Source organism: Sciurus vulgaris, assembly GCF_902686455.1.
Source record: "Sciurus vulgaris genome assembly, chromosome: 1".
Classification (NCBI taxonomy): Eukaryota; Metazoa; Chordata; class Mammalia; order Rodentia; family Sciuridae; genus Sciurus; species Sciurus vulgaris.
The window spans coordinates 124,682,418-124,700,747 of NC_136461.1; the positions used below are offsets into that span (position 1 = coordinate 124,682,418).

The 18,330-nt window shown below is 37.6% G+C and overlaps 1 protein-coding gene across 1 annotated transcript in view; it reads left to right on the forward strand.

The window, feature by feature from the left end:
• SPIDR (scaffold protein involved in DNA repair) overlaps positions 1-18,330 on the forward strand; it is a 461,819-nt gene that overhangs the window by 44,945 nt on the left and 398,544 nt on the right. Inside the window, 1 exon segment of the mRNA XM_079136512.1 lies at positions 16,054-16,217. Within this exon segment, the coding sequence (XP_078992638.1) occupies positions 16,054-16,217 (164 nt within the window).

The window sequence follows — 18,330 nt, forward strand, 5'->3', positions numbered from 1 at the left end:
ATAAATGGAGAAATTCTTTGGGCTAATTACTTCAAAATGAGTTCACATATTTTTGACTTTTCATACAAAGTTGAATTGTAGATAACAAGTAAATAATCCTTGGAGTATATGCAGTCATGTTTGTAGCTGCTGGACATTTCTGTCTTTCCCTGCTACTCTGCTTCTCTCTTCTCATATTCCCCAATTCTTCCTTCCTTTTTACCTTTAGTGAATGACAGCTATTCCATTTGTCAAGGTATTATGTTGTTCCAGACACTTGACTGGGCATTATGTATGTTATTTTCTTTGTCTATTTATTATGTTCTCAAAGCTAAGAAGTACCCTCATTTTATAGAAAAAAATTCAGACTTAGAAAAGTCAAGTCCCTGCCCCAGTCCCAAAATAAATATGCCAGTTGATATTCAGACCCAGATATGTCTAGCTTCTTTGCTGTGTAGTGGCTTCATAACCTTTAGTATTCCTAGACCTTTTAGCCCTATAGTCAAGAGAAAAGTCTATTGACTGTACAGCCCAGAATTGGGGTTAAGAAGGAAGAACCCTAAGTTAAAATTGTCAAAATATTTTTCTCTTAAAAAATTTTCCTTCTCTATTTGAATTTTACGTGACTTTGGCAAAATTTCTTAATTTATTACAGACACAACTCATCTGTAAAATGTACATTTTAATCTCTAGTAGCTGTCTTGCTTCATAAAATTATTGTGACCCAGTGAAATAACCATATTGTTTATGGTATAGCATTTCATGGCATGCATCTCTGCAGAGATCTGTGGGTTACTTCAAAATAGAAATGGTGTTGTATTTATTTATTTTGCAATGTGCATGTCTAGATTGGCTTGATGGGCCCTTAGTAGGCACTTTGTTGAATGAGTGAGCGAGTGAATCAGTGCTATGCAAGTGTGCCATGTCGACAGCAGCTCTAAAAGCATGCTCCTCCTTTGACTCTATAACTTCCTGTTATTCTGGTTCAGCAACTTGGACAGTTTTTCCTGTGTGTGTGTATGTGTGTGCGTGTGTCTATCTGTCTGTGTCTGTTTGTGGCTTCTGGGACTAAATGTCATGAGGAAATAAATGCCATTATGCATGTGCTTCTCTCAGTGGTGGTTTGACCTCCAGGTGTCTGTTTTGTTGTCTTCCTGCCTTCCTGACTTCCTGCAGTATTAGGGATCAAACTTAGGGCCCCCTGCAGGTAGGCAGGCATTTTACCACTGAGTTACATACACCGCCAGCCCCATCTCTAGTATTTTGTAATGCTTATAATGGACTTTCAGTGTGTCTTCTAGAATAACTATCATATTAAAGACTTTGTTTTGTTTATTCTATATTTTAACTTTAGCTTAAATTTTTTCTTTTTTAAATCTTAAGTTCCATTCAGGTATTAAAGATAGCACATTTTTTTCTTTTCAATATTATTTCACGGTTGGGGTCATAGCTCAGTGGTAGAGCGCTTGCCTAGCATGTGTGAGGCCCTGGGTTCGATTCTCAGCACCACATGTAAATAAATCAAATAAAAGTCCATTGACGACTAAAAAAAAAAAAAAAAAAAAATTAAAAAAAGAGGATATTTCTTAAAAAAAAAAAAAAGAAAATATTATTTCATTTTACTGAAAGTGTGATCATTACTGTCAAACCTACGAAATAGGAGCATGATATTTTATTACCTCTAATTTGCTGAAGTAACTGTTAAGGAGTAGTCATACTTCATATTGTAGGAAAGGTTTATGTTATATTTATACCTGAAAAACTAATTCATCTTGCTTTTTTTTTTTCTTTAAAATTTTTTTTAGTAGTTGATAGACCTTTATTTTATTCATTTATTTGTATGTGGTGCTGAGAATCGAACCCAGTGCCTCATACATGCCAGGCAGGTGCTCTGCTACTGAGCTACAACCCCGGCCCCTGCTTTCATTTATTTAAGCATAGCAAATTAGAGTCAGCACATTTGGTTGTTTAATATATGAATATAATTTAGCTTCCTGACTTAAAATTTTGCAAAAGTAGCATCTAGTTAATGCTTATAAGGTAAACTAAATGCTGAATTTAGTTTTTTCCAAATTGATAAAGGAAATTGTTAGGGTAGCTGGCGCAAATATCCATGAGAGAGACAGCTCTGAGTTCAAGCAAAGGTTTATTGACAGAGAGAATCTGCCAGGCTGCCCCTCTGCAAGGAGCAGCAGCCTGCAGGAAAAACTTCTAAACTATATAGTCATGTACAGTTGAGTAATTCAGAAACAACTGGTTTGGCCCTGTGACTGTTATTTGACATCTTTGCTGTAGTTTTGGTTATTAGAACTCTTTTGGGGTGGGCCTACTGGGAAGGTTATGCCTGGGTAGGTAGGTGCTGTTTTCCAAAGTGGAGTTACTTTGGCCTAAAGACCTAACATTCCTGACTTTTTGTCTTATAATGATAAGGGGCATTGTTAGTTCTGGCTTCTTGGAGCTGAATGGGGGACAAAGAGGGGTTTAGGCCTGAACTTTGGGGAGAGGGCTGTATTGGTTCATAAAGAGCTGGTTTATAGTCTCATTAGTGAGTTCCTTTACTTGATACCAGACAAGGTCCTATTAAAGAGTATGTAAGAGGGCCCATCAAAAGGAGCAGCCATGGGACAGTCTGTTGCAAAAGGTTCCAGGGAAGTGACTGTTGCTGTTCCTGGTGGTGTTTCTTGATGTTCTCCTGGAGTTCAGTTATTTTTCTTTGGACTATTCCGGATTTGTTGGTGAAGTAGCAGCATTCCTTTCCTAAAAAGACACAAGTGCCTCCCTTCTCTGCTGTTAGTAAATCAGTGGCTCCCCTATTTTGGAGAACTACATTGGCTAAGGAGGTGACTTGGATTTGAAGAGACTCTAGGGAATATGTCACGGGGCAAAGGAGGGTATGTGCAGTTTTGACCATCAGAGACTTGTTGTACAGGTTAAAACTTTAACTTAGGAGGGTGTAAAAAGTTTGAAACTCATTGTTCTTATTCTGGGGTCCATTGTTTCCCAGTTCAGTGGAAACTGCCTCCATTTAGGGCTGATTTTTGATAGGGGAAGGTCTAAGTTTAGGGTCCATTGTTATTAGGAAAGGGTGCACTCAGAGAGGTTTAATGTTTGACCAATTTCGTCTCTCTCCTCCCAAGCCACATTGTCCCTCCATTTTTCTTGGGGATCTGTCTTTTAGCAATATTATTTTCCATAACCCTTCATTCCAGACTCTGAAAGGGAAGGGGGAATCAGGGCGCTGAGTCAGATCTGTTTGCTTCAAGTTGAGAAGGGGTGAGAAGTGAGGGGGATCCTCCTTTCAGAGTTCTGGAGTAGAGCATGGAGATCCCCGTGGGGAGGGGTGTGTGGGGAGGAGTCTTGAGGTCATCGTAGGTGGAGTTCCCCTTTGTGGTCTCAGTGGGTCAGGAGGTGAGCAGGAGAATGGCATCCGCGTGTTCCAGGAGGCAGCTGGGGCCAAGTAAGCTTATTAAGAAATTGTTCCTATACAGAATTAAGAATAGGCAGGGCAAAGGTTATTATAAGTACAGTGAAATCAGGCAGTTATAAGAAAGGTGACAATTAATTGATTTGCTAATACTAAGGGAATAATTTTCAGCAGGTAATATAGTTGGGACTCTATTGTCCTTAGTCATGGGCCTCACTCAGATTTAGGGAGTACTCTCCTTCAGAGCATAGCAAGCATGATTACCCTTGGAATCATAGTTTACTATTGCTTTAATCGTTTCCATCCTGCTTGACAAATTATGAAAAATAAGAACAGAAATAAAATTAATAGTATAGTTGTAACTAGTAACCCAGCTGTATGTGTAGAAAAGTATTTAAAAGGGTTCAGAGAAGAAATTCCTTTAGCTAAACTGTCCCAAACTTCTTCATTATTAAGAGTAGGTGTTTTTGTATTGGCCATGGCCAGAACCTGAGATTGTAATTTTAACACGTTATATATTGTTGTCCAGACAATAAAACATAGGTACTTTATACACATGCTGTGAGATAAAGTTCCTTATGAAAGGAAATATTAAGATGGGTAGCATTTTTAAACTTATTGTATTACAAATTACTGTTTGAGAACGCTTCTGAGTCAGACTTATTTTCCATATTCCAGGTGGTCCTAGAGCTCTTTAACCTTGTCTCTCATCACTCCTCTGATTGGTTTACATAAAAATAGCATTCTTACCTGATTGGTTGTAGGAAGACAGATGTCAGGGAGTCCAATTGAGTTTATAAAGTCATTACCAAATCAGTGACCCATTGGATATCTGCAATAACCTGTGCTATTTTTATAGTGAATAGAGGTTCCTAACCCTGCTGCTCCTGTGTTAATCCTGGTGGATGTTTTTTAGCCCTGTGAGTAAGGGAATAATTGGGTTGGGGTGGGGGCTACTGCATCTGGTGTGTGCTGTTATTGGAATGGGTAGGCTTTGATTGTGGGGTAAAGTGTCAGTTTGAGGAGTAATTTTGGTAGGCAGGGATAAATATGAGTCTCCCAAAGGAAGAAACCTCAGAATTTGGGAACATCAGGGCTGTGGGGCTGACACAAGTATAGGTCTTAAGTTCCAATAAAGAAATTATTGTTTTTCTTTTTAAACCCAGTTATGGCTGTATTTGGTTTATAACTGTTTTAGCTAGGTATTCAAGATCAAGCGGTCAAGTTGACCTTGTTCCTATCTGCTGTTAAGAGCTAGCTGAGTTTCCACAGGGGTCAGTGTTGGGGAACTTAAGAGCAGCTTCTTAGCTCTTTTAGTGCCATCTGCTAGGTAGGGTCTCCTTGATGAGGTGACTTCCCTTGGAAGCATCAGGAATATCTTCCTTTTCCAATGACCCTCCTCTTTGCAGCAGGTGCACTGATCAGCTTTCTGTTCTCTGGTGGTCTCATTAATCTCCCTGATCAGGGCCCAGACTTGCTAAGCTCCTTAGAGAAACTCTCCCATATCCTGTGTTCAGGTTGAGTCAGAGGGCAAGAGCCAAATACTGGTTTTCTTGGCCCTTTTGTGTTAATCTTGATCTTAAACTTGATCTTAAACATCCAGAAAGGCAGTCTCACCAGTCTTAAAGTAAGGGTACTGGGCTTTAACTTTAATATCTATAACCTTACAGTCATTTGTACTTTTATTTAACTCAGATCTGTATTAGTATTGGAAGTTACCTTTATATACTATATATCCTGTAGGTTTTGGCTTATTATCTCAAGTTAACCTAGATTGTGTGCTACTGAAGCAGTACCTCTGCAAAACTTTAACAGGTAACAGTTTTACAAAATGAAATTAGCAAGAGTAAAAATATATTCCAGCTTGTATAACAGTTATCTTGAATTTTGACTAAGTTATATATTATATCCCCTATTTGAGATCACAACAAAAGTAAATCTTTTGAATACTACTTTAAATGAGCTGGAGTCTGGCCTGCTATGGAGTCATTCTAGCATGCAGTGAGGTGGGAGGCAGAGCCTTATCTCAGGTAAGGTGGGGTTCTTAACAAATCTTAGGTAAAGTGTTCTAATTCTGAAGCTGATCTTTGCTTCTTTCTTAAATGTCATTTTACAAAGTTTACATATATTGTTTCCTGAGTCTATATGAACACAATATAACATATCTAAAACATGAATCAGAGAAAGGCTGAGAGAGCTTTGACTTCCCTTTTTTGTGGCAAAGTGGTAAAATATTTTCCTGTTTCATGATATAAATCTTTTAACAGATCAGGCTCTCATTATCTTTTAGAAATACATTTACATTTTCATCCCAGTGTAGAAGGTAACACAAGGTTCAGGTCCAGTTATAGAACATTAATGAGAATGATATAAATAAATCCCTAATAAAATTCACTATTCTTATAAGTTTAAAATTAGCATTATAGACAAGTTTAGTTTGGAGAACAGTAGCTTAATAAAAATGTTCTTTTAAATTTTCTGCATTAAAGACTTATGTATCTGGAAGATATGAACACATTTAATATGCCATACTGATCTTTTTATATTGACCAAGTTTAACTTTTAAAGGAAAATTTAGCCTCTGTAAGGTAGCATAATATTCTAACAGTTGTTAACCATAATCGTATAAACCCTAATTTTTAAGACTAGTTGCTCTAAAGAATAAAACTTGATAGACACAATGTTAAGAGCAAATTAATGTTTTTAAGAAATCCTTGTTAGTTTAACATATGGATTAAGCATTATTTTTTATCAGTACATTAGTATTTTACCTTAGGGAAAAACCTTAAATAGCTTTAAGTGGTTGTCTCACATACATATAATCAACTTAGTTACACACACATTTGTTGAAAAATGCCCTTTACTTACAGACTTTGTTAGCACACATTTAGACCCTCATGTCACCAATTTATGAAAACACAAATAATATCCAAGTATATTACCCCATGGAATTTAGGAAGTTAAGAGTATTTGTTATATTTAACAGCATTTTAACTTTGTAAATTAATCAGATGTTTTTAACAAACACATTTGTGAAGATTAATCCTATATATGTCAAATCTAATTTACTTATTAACTATAAGAATTAAGGTATCAGACAAGTGTGTTGGACAGCATTTACCTCTTCCTTGTTGAAGAAAAATAAAGTAACATGAGAGCGAGAAAGAAATGCAGAAAGAGGGAGGAAAGGGGAGTAGGGGGGAGTGGGAGAGAGAGAGAGAGACACTCTTAAAACCATTTTTCTGTGTTGCAGCCCAGGAGAACGTTAAAATGGGCACTTTTTTTTTTCTTTTCTTTTCTTTTCTTTTTCTTTTCTTTTTTCTTTTCTTTTCTTTTCTTTTCTTTTCTTTTCTTTTCTTTTCTTTTCTTTTCTTTCCTTTTCCTTTTCCTTTTCCTTTTTCTTTTCTTTTCTTTTTTTTTATATCATTCTGTACACTTTATTTTAAACAATTTTATTTTTATCTTTTACTTTTAAAAATTTTATTTGTGGATGGACCTTTATTTATTTATTTATTTACTTATATGCAGTGCTAAGGATTGAACCCAGTGCCTCACATGTGCTAGGCAAGCACTACCACTGAGCCACAACCCCAGCCCCTTTCTAAACTTTTTTTTTTTTATTTTTTTATTTTTTATTTTTTTAATTGTAAACAAATGGGATACATGTTGTTTCTCTGTTTGTACATGGCGTAAAGGCATACCATTTGTGTAATCATAAATTTACATAGAGCAATGTTGTTTGATTCATTCTGTTATTTTTTCCCTTCCCCCCATCCCACCCCTCTTCACCCTCTATAGAGTAGTTCCTTCCTCCATACTTGCCCCCCTCCCTAACCCTAACTCTAACCCTTCCCTCCCCCCCATTATGTGTCATCCTCCACTTATCAGCGATATCATTCGTCCTTTGGCTTTTTGAGATCGGCCTATCTCACTTAGCATGATATTCTCCAATTTCATCCATTTGCCTGCAAATGTCATAATTTTATCATTCTTTATGGCTGAGTAATATTCCATTGTATATATATACCACAGTTTCTTTATCCACTCATCAATTGAAGGGCATCTAGGTTGGTTCCACAATCTGGCTATTGTGAATTGAGCAGCTATGAACATTGATGTGGCTGTATCTCTGTAGTATGCAGATTTTAAGTCCTTTGGGTATAGGCCAAGGAGTGGGATAGCTGGGTCAAATGGTGGTTCCATTCCAAGTTTTCTAAGGAATCTCCACACTGCTTTCCATAGTGGCTGCACTAATTTGCAGCCCCACCAGCAGTGTATGAGTGTACCTTTCTCCCCACATCCTCGCCAACACCTGTTGTTGCTCGTATTCTTGATAATCGCCATTCTAATTGGGGTGAGATGGAATCTTAGGGTGGTTTTGATTTGCATTTCTCTTATTACTAGAGATGTTGAACATTTTTCCATATGTTTGTTGATTGCTTGTAGATCTTCTTCTGTGAAGTGTCTATTCATTTCCTTAGCCCATTTGTTGACTGGACTATTTGAATTCTTGGAGTAGAGTTTTTTGAGTTCTTTATAGATTCTGGAGATTAGTGCTCTACCTGAAGTATGATTGGCAAAGATATTCTCCCACTCTGTAGGCTCTTTCTTCGCATTGCTGATAGTTTCCTTTGCTGAGAGAAAGCTTTTTAGTTTGAATCTGTGCCAGGTATTGATTCTTGCTTTTATTTCTTGTGCTATGGGAGTCCTGTTAAGGAAGTCTGGTCCTAGACCAACAAGGTGAAGATTTGGACCTACTTTTTCTTCTATAATCTGCAGGGTCTTTGGTCTGATTCCGAGGTCCTTAATCCATTTAGAGTTTAGTTTCGTGCATGGTGAGAGATATGGGTTTAGTTTCATTCTGTTGCATATGGATTTCCAATTCTCCCAGCACCATTTGTTGAAGAGGCTATCTTTTCTCCATTGCATATTTTTGGCCCCTTTGTCTAGTATGAGAAAATTGTATTTATTTGGGTTTGTGTCCGTGTCCTCTATTCTGTACCATTGATCTACCTTTCTATTTTGGTACCAATACCATGCCGTTTTTGTTACTATTGCTTTGTAGTAGAGTTGAAGATCTGGTATTGCAATACCCCCTGTTTCACTCTTCCTGCTAAGGATTGCTTTAGCTATTCTGGGTTTCTTATTCTTCCAGATGAATTTCATAATTGCTTGCTCTATTTCTGTAAGGTACACAATTGGGATTTTAATTGGAATTGCATTGAATTTGTATAGCACTTTAGGTAGTATGGCCATTTTGACAATATTAATTCTTCCTATCCAAGAACATGGAAGATCTTTCCATCTTCTAAGGTGTTCTTTAATTTCTTTCTTTAGTGTTGTATAGTTCTCATTGTAGAGGTCTTTCACCTCTTTTGTGAGATTGATTCCCAAATATTTTATTTTTTTCGAGGCTATTGTGAATGGGGTAGTTTTCCTAATTTCTCTTTCTGAAGATTCATCACTTATGTATAAAAATGCGTTGGATTTATGGGCATTGATCTTGTAACCTGCTACTTTACTGAAATCACTTATGAGTTCTAAGAGTTTTCTGGTGGAATTTCCAGGTTCCTCTAAATATATAATCATGTCATCAGCGAACAGGGATAGTTTGAGTTCTTCTTTTCCAATTCGTATCCCTTTAATTTCTTTGGTTTGTCTAATTGCTCTGGCCAGAGTCTCAAGAACGATGTTGAATAGAAGTGGTGAAAGAGGGCATCCCTGCCTTGTTCCAGTTTTTAGGGGAAATGCTTTCAGTTTTTCACCATTTAGAATGATATTAGCCATGGGCTTAGCATAAATGGCCTTTACAATGTTAAGGAATGTTCCCACTATCCCTATTTTTTCTAGTGTTTTGAGCATGAAGGGGTGCTGTATTTTATCAAATGCTTTTTTTGCATCTATTGAAATAATCATGTGATTCTTGACTTTAAGTCTATTGATATGGTGAATGACATTTATTGATTTCCTGATGTTGAACCAACCTTGCATCCCTGGGATGAAACCCACTTGATCATGGTGCACTATCTTTTTAATATGTTTTTGTATGCAATTTGCTAAAATTTTGTTGAGAATTTTTGCGTCGATGTTCATTAAGGATATTGGTCTGAAATTTTCTTTCCTTGATGAGTCTCTGTCTGGTTTAGGTATCAGTGTGATATTGGCTTCATAGAATGAGTTTGGGAGGGTTCCCTCCTCTTCTATTTTATGGAATACTTTGAGAAGTATTGGAATGAGCTCTTCCTTAAAGGTTTTGTAGAACTCGGCTGAGAACCCATCTGGTCCCGGACTTTTCTTTGTTGGTAGGCTTTTGATGACTTCTTCTATTTCAGTACTTGAAATTGGTCTATTTAAATTGTTTATGTCCTCCTCATTCAGTTTAGGCAATTCATATGTCTCTAGAAACCTGTTGATGTCTTCGAAATTTTCTATTTTGTTGGAGTATAGATTTTCAAAATAGCTTCTAATTATGTTTTGTATTTCCATCCTGTCTGTTGTGATATTTCCTTGTTCATTCCGAATTTTAGTGATTTGGGTTTTCTCTCGTCTTCTCTTTGTTAGTATAGCTAAAGGTTTATCAATTTTGTTTATTTTTTCGAAGAACCAACTATTTATTTTGTCAATTTTTTGTATTGTTTCTTTTGTTTCAATTTCATTGATTTCAGCTCTGAGTTTAACTATTTCCTGTCTTCTACTACTTTTGGTGCTGTTCTGTTCTTCTTTTTCTAGGGCTTTGAGCTGTAGTGTTAGGTTGTTTATTTGTTGAGTTTTACTTCTTTTATTAAATGCGCTCCATGAAATAAATTTCCCTCTAAGTACTGCTTTCATAGTGTCCCAGAGATTTTGATATGATGTTTCTTTGTTCTCATTTACCTCTAAGAATTTTTTAATTTCCTTCCTAATATCTTCTGTTATCCATTCATCATATAATAGCATATTGTTTAATCTCCAGATGTTGGAATAGTTTCTGTGTTTTACTCTTTCATTTATTTCTAACTTCAATCCATTATGATCTGATAGAATACATGGTAGTGTCTCTATCTTCTTGTATTTGCTAACATTAGCTTTGTGGCATAATATATGGTCTATTTTAGAGAAGGATCCATGTGCTGCTGAGAAGAAAGTGTATTCGCTCTTGGTTGGATGGTATATTCTATAAATGTCCGTTAAGTCTAAATTATTGATTGTGTTATTGAGATCTATGGTTTCTTTGTTCAATTTTTGTCTGGAAGATCTGTCCAGTGGTGAGAGTGGCGTGTTAAAATCACCTAGTATTATTGTGTTGTGGTCTATTTGGTTTCTGAAATTGAGAAGGATTTGGTTGACATACATAGATGAGCCACTGTTTGGGGCATAGATGTTTATGATTGTTATATCTTCCTGATTTATGCTTCCCTTAGGCAGTATGAAATGACCTTCTTTATCCCTTCTGACTAACTTTGGCTTGAAGTCCACATTATCGGAAATGAGGATGGATACTCCAGCTTTTTTGCTGAGTCCATGTGCATGGTATGTTTTTCCCCATCCTTTCACCTTTAATCTATGGGTATCTTTTTCTATGAGGTGAGTCTCTTGCAGGCAACATATTGTTGGATCTTTCTTTTTAATTCAGTCTGCCAGTCTATGTCTTTTGATTGATGAATTCAGGCCATTAACATTTAGGGTTATTATAGAGAAATCATTTGGTTTCCCGGTCATTTGGTTCATTTTTAAAATTTTGTTTATTTATTTGTTTGACACAACTTGTTTCCTCCTTTATTTGACAATTCCTTTAGGATAATTCCTCCCTTTGCTGATTTGCTTCTTTGTTTTTCATCTCTTCCTCATGGAATATTTTGTTGAGAATGTTCTGTAATGTTGGCTTTCTTTTTGTAAATTCTTTTAGCTTTTGTTTATCATGGAAGGATTTTATTTCATCGTCAAATTTGAAGGTAAGTTTTGCTGGGTATAAGATTCTTGGTTGGCATACATTTTCTTTCAGGGCTTGAAAAATGTTGTTCCAGGACCTTCTAGCTTTTAGGGTCTGGATTGAAAAATCTGTTGATATGCGTATTGGTTTCCCCCTCAATGTAATTTGGTTCTTTTCTCTCACAGCCTTTAAAATTCTGTCTTTATTTTGTATGTTAGGTATTTTCATTATAATGTGCCTTGGTGTGGGTCTGTTGTAATTTTGTGTATTTGGAGTCCTATAAGCCTCTTGAACTTGATTTTCCATTTCATTCTTCAGATTTGGGAAATTTTCTGATATTATTTCATTGAATAGGTTGTTCATTCCTTTGGCTTGTTTCTCTAGGCCTTCCTCAATCCCAATAATTCTTAAATTTGGCCTTTTCATGATATCCCATAGTTCTTGTAGATTCTGTTCATGATTTCTTACCATCTTCTCTGTTTGTTCAACTTTGTTTTCAAGGTTAAATATTTTGTCTTCAATGTCTGAGGTTCTGTCTTCCAGGTGTTCTATCCTATTGGATATGCTTTCTATGGAGTTCTTAATTTGGTTTATTGTTTTCTTCATGTCAAGGATTTCTGTTTGTTTTTTTTTCAATATCTCTAACTCTTTATTGAAATGATCTTTTGCTTCCTGTATTTGCTCTTTTAACTGTCGATTGGTGCGATCATTCAATGCTTGCATTTGCTCTTTCATCTCATCGTTTGCTTCTCTGATCATTTTAATTATGTACATTCTGAACTCCTTTTCTGTCATTTCTTCTGCCATGCTGTCATTGGGTTTTATTGATGTAACATCTAGATTTGTTTGCATCATTTTCTTTCCTTGTTTTCTCATATTGTTCAGGTATCAGTGGACCGCTGAGATATTGCAGATTTCCTCTGTTGATTTACAATGTCCCTGAAGATTTCTATATATATCCCCTCTTAGCCTTCGGTAGGCTGAAGTCTTGGAGGAAGTTGATAATGCGGTGCTCCACAAGGAAGCTGCCTCTCTAGGAGTGGTGGCCTTCAGGTGGGGTATATTCCCTGCTAGTGGGCAGAGGTGCCTCCACTTGTTGACCAGTGGTCATCCAAAGGGGACCTAGGCTGTGGGCTGAGGCAAGGCCTTCTCTCTTCTCTTCTCTTCTCTTCTCTTCTCTTCTCTTCTCTTCTCTTCTCTTCTCTTCTCTTCTCTTCTCTTCTCTTCTCTTCTCTTGTCTTAGGTTGGTCCCTCACTGAGCTGCTGCAGTTTACATTCCAATGCAGGCTTCAGTTAGGCTGTTTGGTGTTCTGGTCAGGTTTGGATATAGAAAATTACGAAACATTATTGCCCACTACTTTTGAGGAATGGGGCTGATATATCATATTCTTTACTGAGACATGCCGTTGACTGTTGAGCTGGTTAAGGTTATTGTTTTCTCTCTCAGTGATAAGCAGGTCAAATTTTTTCTCCATATGTAAGTTGAGGGTAGGGGCTTGAAATAAGGCTTTTTACATAACTTTGGGCTGGGACCTTACTCCATTTGCCATTTTGCAATAAATGATTTTTAATTTTTTGAGAATTTCTTGATCAAAGGTTCCATATTTGGACTTATAGAAGGGAAATGAAGGGTGAGGGAGGCTTGAAATTTTGAGAGGAGGTCTCTTCCCTTTAATGGAGGTAGGGCAATGAAGTATAATTAAAAAGGAGTGGGTGAAAGGAGTTCCCTCAATGCTGAGTGGGTTTGTTATGTATGGGCTGGAAATTATTCCCTCTACCCTGACTGTAGAGGTTTTGGAAGGCTGAGTTGGCACCCAGAAGTCTGGCAAAGCTGAAAAAGTTGCTCCCATATCATTAAGGAAAGAAATTGGCCTACCTTCAACAGTGGCAGTTATCCTGGGCTACTGGTGGGTGATGGTCTTCAGGGCAGAGTCCTGGGCACCTACAGTCCTCAAAAGCAAGTCCTATGAGGTTAGTTAGGGAGGAGGAAGAGGGTAGGTTTGACCCCCTCACCTCATTGGGTGGAGAGACAATTGACTCCCCAGTGTCCGTCCCTTTTGCATTTATTGCATGGGTTGGGTGGTGGTTTTGGATTAGGGAATGTACAGGCCCAGTGTTCTTCCTGTTTGCACTTGAAACAACATCCAGGAGGTGCCTCGTAGTGCCCTTTGTTGGAAGCTGTACCCTTGGGTTTGCCATGTAGGGCTTGTGCCAGAAGTTGAAATTTGGCTTTATCTCTTTTCTCTTTATTTACTTTTTGTTGTTGTTCTCTATAAATTAAATCTTAAAGGCAGCATTAAGGATGGTTGATTGGGGCATTCAGGGGCCTTCCTCTAACCTCTTTTTTTCAAATATCTGGGGCAGTTGGGAGATAAAATGGGTCATTAGGATGATAGTGCTATCTGGGGATTGTGGGTCAACTTTGGTATAGCATTGAAGAGCCTCTGTAAGATGGGAGGGAAATTGGGCTGGATTCTCATTAGGTTCTTGGGTAATTTCCCTGAGTTTATCAAAATTAACCACCTTCTGAGCGGCCTTGTAAAGACCAGCCAGGAGGCAAATAAGCATCTGATCTCTTAGTGTGTAGCCATTGGTTTGGTAATCCCAATTAGGCTCCTCTGAGGGAACTGGGGTAACTCCTACAGGATGAGCGGGATTGGTTCTATGTGTCTCATCTGCATGTGCTTGGGCGGCGGCCCAAATCCTCCATCTCTCTCCAGGAAGGTAGAGGAGAGAATGATATAGATATCATACCATGTCAGATTGTAGGACTGGGTAAAGGTATTGGAATTCTTTATTATGGGAATCAGGATCAGTAGAGTAGGAACCTTTCTCAATCTGGGAGAGGTCATTGAGCGAGAAGGGAACGAGAACACACACAATGCCTTTAGCTCCAGCTACCTCCCACAATGGTAAGAGGGGGCACTGCTGGAGCAACCGGGTAGTGCCCACGAGAGCAGGTATGAGGAGAGAAAGAAGGAGGAGAGGGAGGAGTGGGGAATGTGGCGTTGAGGTCAAGAGTAGGGGAAGTGGGGTGAAGGATGGGACTAGACAGGGATAATGGGTCCCTATTTAGTGAGGGTGTGTCTGAGTGAGGAGATGAAGGTGTGACTGGGCGAGTAGACGAAGAAGCATAGGGTGGAGGTCGAGACAGTGAAGAGTGATCTGTGGGTCAAAAGAGGGAAAATCATTAGGATTGGGAGGTAAAAGGATTAAGGGAGATCGAGAAAGGAGGTCCTGTGCTGGGGAGCAGGGTTGACACAAAGCGGGGAGAATGAAGAGAAGAGAAGGCTTGAACATAAGAAATCTCTACCTGCTTGCTGCTGCGGTGACAGAAGTTATATAAATCCTGTATAATGATTGAAGTTAGAGTCCCATTCTCCAACCAAGAGGAGTCATTATCTAATTCATATTGGGGCCAGACTGCTGCAATTGAAAATGAGCTTGCGAGGTCTGAGATCTGTAGTCAAATGGAGAGGCCAAAGGTTTTTGAGAGGATAGTCAAGAGGGCCGAAGAGAATTATAGTTTGGGCTGAGCCCATGGCTAAGAAGTTCTCAGGAGACCAGAGAAGGGAAACAGGAGAGGAAGGGGCATCCTCACAACCTCTCTGATTTCCCACGTAGGAGCAGACCATCAGTGAGAGTCATCACCTATCCCCTGACAGGTCTGTGGCCAAAGCCGAGGGAGACCCTGACCCAGCATTGGGATTTTCAGGGGGTCGGGGGGTTGGGGGAGAGAGAGAGACAGACAGAGACAGAAGAGACAGAGAGGCAGAGGCAAGTGCGGCTCACAGGGGAGAACCATTAGGCAGTGATCATGGATCCCCTCCCGGGTTTCGACACCAGAATGTTAGGGTAACTGGCACAAATATCCATGAGAGAGACAGCTCTGAGTTTAAGCAAAGGTTTATTGACAGAGAGAATCTGCCAGGCTGCCCCTCTGCAAGGAGCAGCAACCTGCAGGAAAAACTTCTAAACTATATAGTCATGTACAATGGAGTTATTAAAAAACAACCAGTTTGGCCCTGTGACTGTTACTTGACATCTTTGCTGTGGTTTTGGTTATTGGGACTCTTTTGGGGTGGGCCTACTGGGAAGGTTATGCCTGGGTAGGCAGTTGCTGTTTTTCAAAATGGAGTTACTTTGACCTAAAGACTTAACAAATCTGCAAGAGAAAATTATTGGGTGAAGACATTTGAAAAGTCATTTCTTTTTTTAAATATTATTTTAGTTGTCAATGGACCTTTACTTTATTTATTTATATGTGGTGTTGAGAATCAAACCCAGTGCTTCACACATGCTAGGCAAGCACTCTACCACTGAGCTACAAACCCAGCCCTGAAAATTCATTTCTAATAGACGATTTAAATAAATTATGTTCAGTTACACAATGGAATACTAAATTGTAGAAAAGAATGAGGTTATTCACTCCTTACTGGAAAGATAAAAACTCTTAAGTGAGAACAATTAAGATATATGAGAAAGCTGAAAAAAATATATATATATCATATTTTTCTTGAACATGCTGAAGAAATTACAAGTATTTGAAAAACAATAAAAAGCTGTGCATGGCGGTACACGTCTGTAATCCAAGCCACTTGAGAGTATGAGGCTCAATAACTAGAGGTGAGAATAGAAGTCTACTTTTTACTGTCAATATATTTTTAAAAAATCACCCAGTAACATGGATATAATAAATACTGAGAATGTGAAATAGAATTTTTTGAATTATATCTTTTAGATGAATTACAGTTCATTGACTGGGAGATCGACAGTGACAGGGAAGATGCTAGTGAATATAATGAATGGGAAGATTGCAAAAGTGCTGTAGAAATCTCAGATTGTGCCTCTTGTGCAAGTAGTCATTCTGTGACAAATGATGAGAGATTATCTGAGCTTCCTAAGGTAAGAGGAAAGTATTTCAAAAACTTTTATTCTGTTTACAACATTTGCTAATTAGAATGTCTTCTCAGGGACAACCACTTTTGACTCTACTGGATTTTTTTTGTCTTAACCACTTTATCTCCAAATAATATGCTTGTACTACTCTTCTAAACATGGATAAAGAACAGAGCTCTTGGGCTGGGGAGATAGCTCAGTTGGTAGAGTGCTTGTCTTGCAAGCTCAAGGCCCTGGGTTGGATCCCCAGCACTGCAAAAAAAAAAAGAACTGAGCTCTCTTGTCACCCCCAACTTACTCTCAACTAAAGTACACTGAAAGTTTTCTGTCCTTTCCTTTTCCTAGTATAAATATACATCAAAGTTTGGTTAGATACTGCTCTATTCAGCATTTACATAATTGTGAATCAGTAATATTATTAAACAATATTAAAAAGGTGAATATTAATTATTTTTCTTTCACAACTTTTTGTTTTCCTTGGACTTGGCAATTATTTATTTATTTATTTAATCTACTTTTAATTATCATTAATAAAGTCCTTATTTGTCACCATTGTTGTTAAGCACTTCAGAAATAATAGACATTCTATTCAATTCCATTTTCTTGGAGAACCCCCACCCACAACCTCCTATGTGCTCTAATTTGAACTCATTTTCCTCTCTGCTTTGTGGACACTGTCACCCTGGTGTCTCCTTTCACCACTGTTTAAGAAATTTATTTGCTTCTCTCCTGTGTAGAGCTCCATTTTATCCTGTATTTTATATTTTTATCTTTCTTGGTTTTCATCCTTGCTTTGGTTGAACACATCTTCCAATGGCTTTGAGAGGTGATTTACAGAAGATAATATTTTTGAGAGTTCATAGCTGAAGATGTTTTTATCATACATTAGTATGTGATTGAAAACTTACACAGAATTTTAGGTTTTTCTTTAAAGTTTTGAAAACATTGTTCATTGTCTTTAGGGCCATTATCGGTGCTTTGTTTTGTTCCTTTGGTGGTGTTTCCTTGATTGTTATCTTTGTAGCCATGCATTCTTGTCTGTACTGGAATTAATTATCTGTAATCAGACCAAGAAGCATGCCATGATCTAAATTTTCTGTTGAACTTTCAATATGTACACTACACTTAGCAAACCTTTACCTCCAAGAACTTCTTCAGGGTAGAAGTAAAGTCTTCTGTGGTAGATAGTGTGTTTTGTCTCATTATTGTCACATTGTATTAAGAACATGCTTCTTATTTTTTTTCTCAATATTCATTTGTTACAGTTATTGCTTCAGTGATTGACTACTTGTTACCTCATATTCTTAGCTTTTTATATCACCTAATTTTTGTTGAGATGGGCTTCATGTGGATATCTTTATATTGCAAGTTAACTTTTTAAAATTTTCACTTTCATCCAGTATTTTATGAGCAGGTTCTGTAGTGATGAAGTAATAAAGCATTTAGCAAAGTTAGGTTCCTGTCTTGAGGTAAAGAAATTAGATGCTAGAGGTTAGAAATAGGGCCGGTATCAATGAAGACATGGAGAAAGGGATATGAGTAGAACATTTACAGGGTCAGCTACATTGTTTAATGTATAGATACTCCTCAACTGATGAAGATGATCAGTAAAATCCTTATAAATCCACAATAAGTTGGAAATATAAGTTAGAAGTAAATTTAATATACCTACTAGATCAGACATCATCGCCTAGCAGCACAGTACACTGTTAAGTATCAGATATTCACCATTGTGATTAGACAAATCCTCTAAATATAGAATCATGTCATGTGCAAATAGTGACAGCTTAAGTTCCTCTTTTCCTGTTCACATCCCTTTAATTTCTTTAGTCCGCCTAATTGCTCTGGCTAGAGTTTCAAGGACAATGTTGAATAGAAGTGGTGAAAAAGGATATCCCTGTCTTGTTCCCGTTTTTAAAGGGAATGGTTTCAGTTTTTCTCCATTAAGAATGATGTTGGTCATGGGCTTAGCATAAATAGCCTTTACAATGTTCAGATATGTTCCTACTATCCCTATTTTTTCTAGTGTTTTCAGAATGAAGGGGTGTTGTATTTTGTCGAACGCGTTTTCTGCGTCAATTGAAATAACCACATGTTTCTTATCCTTACGTCTATTGAC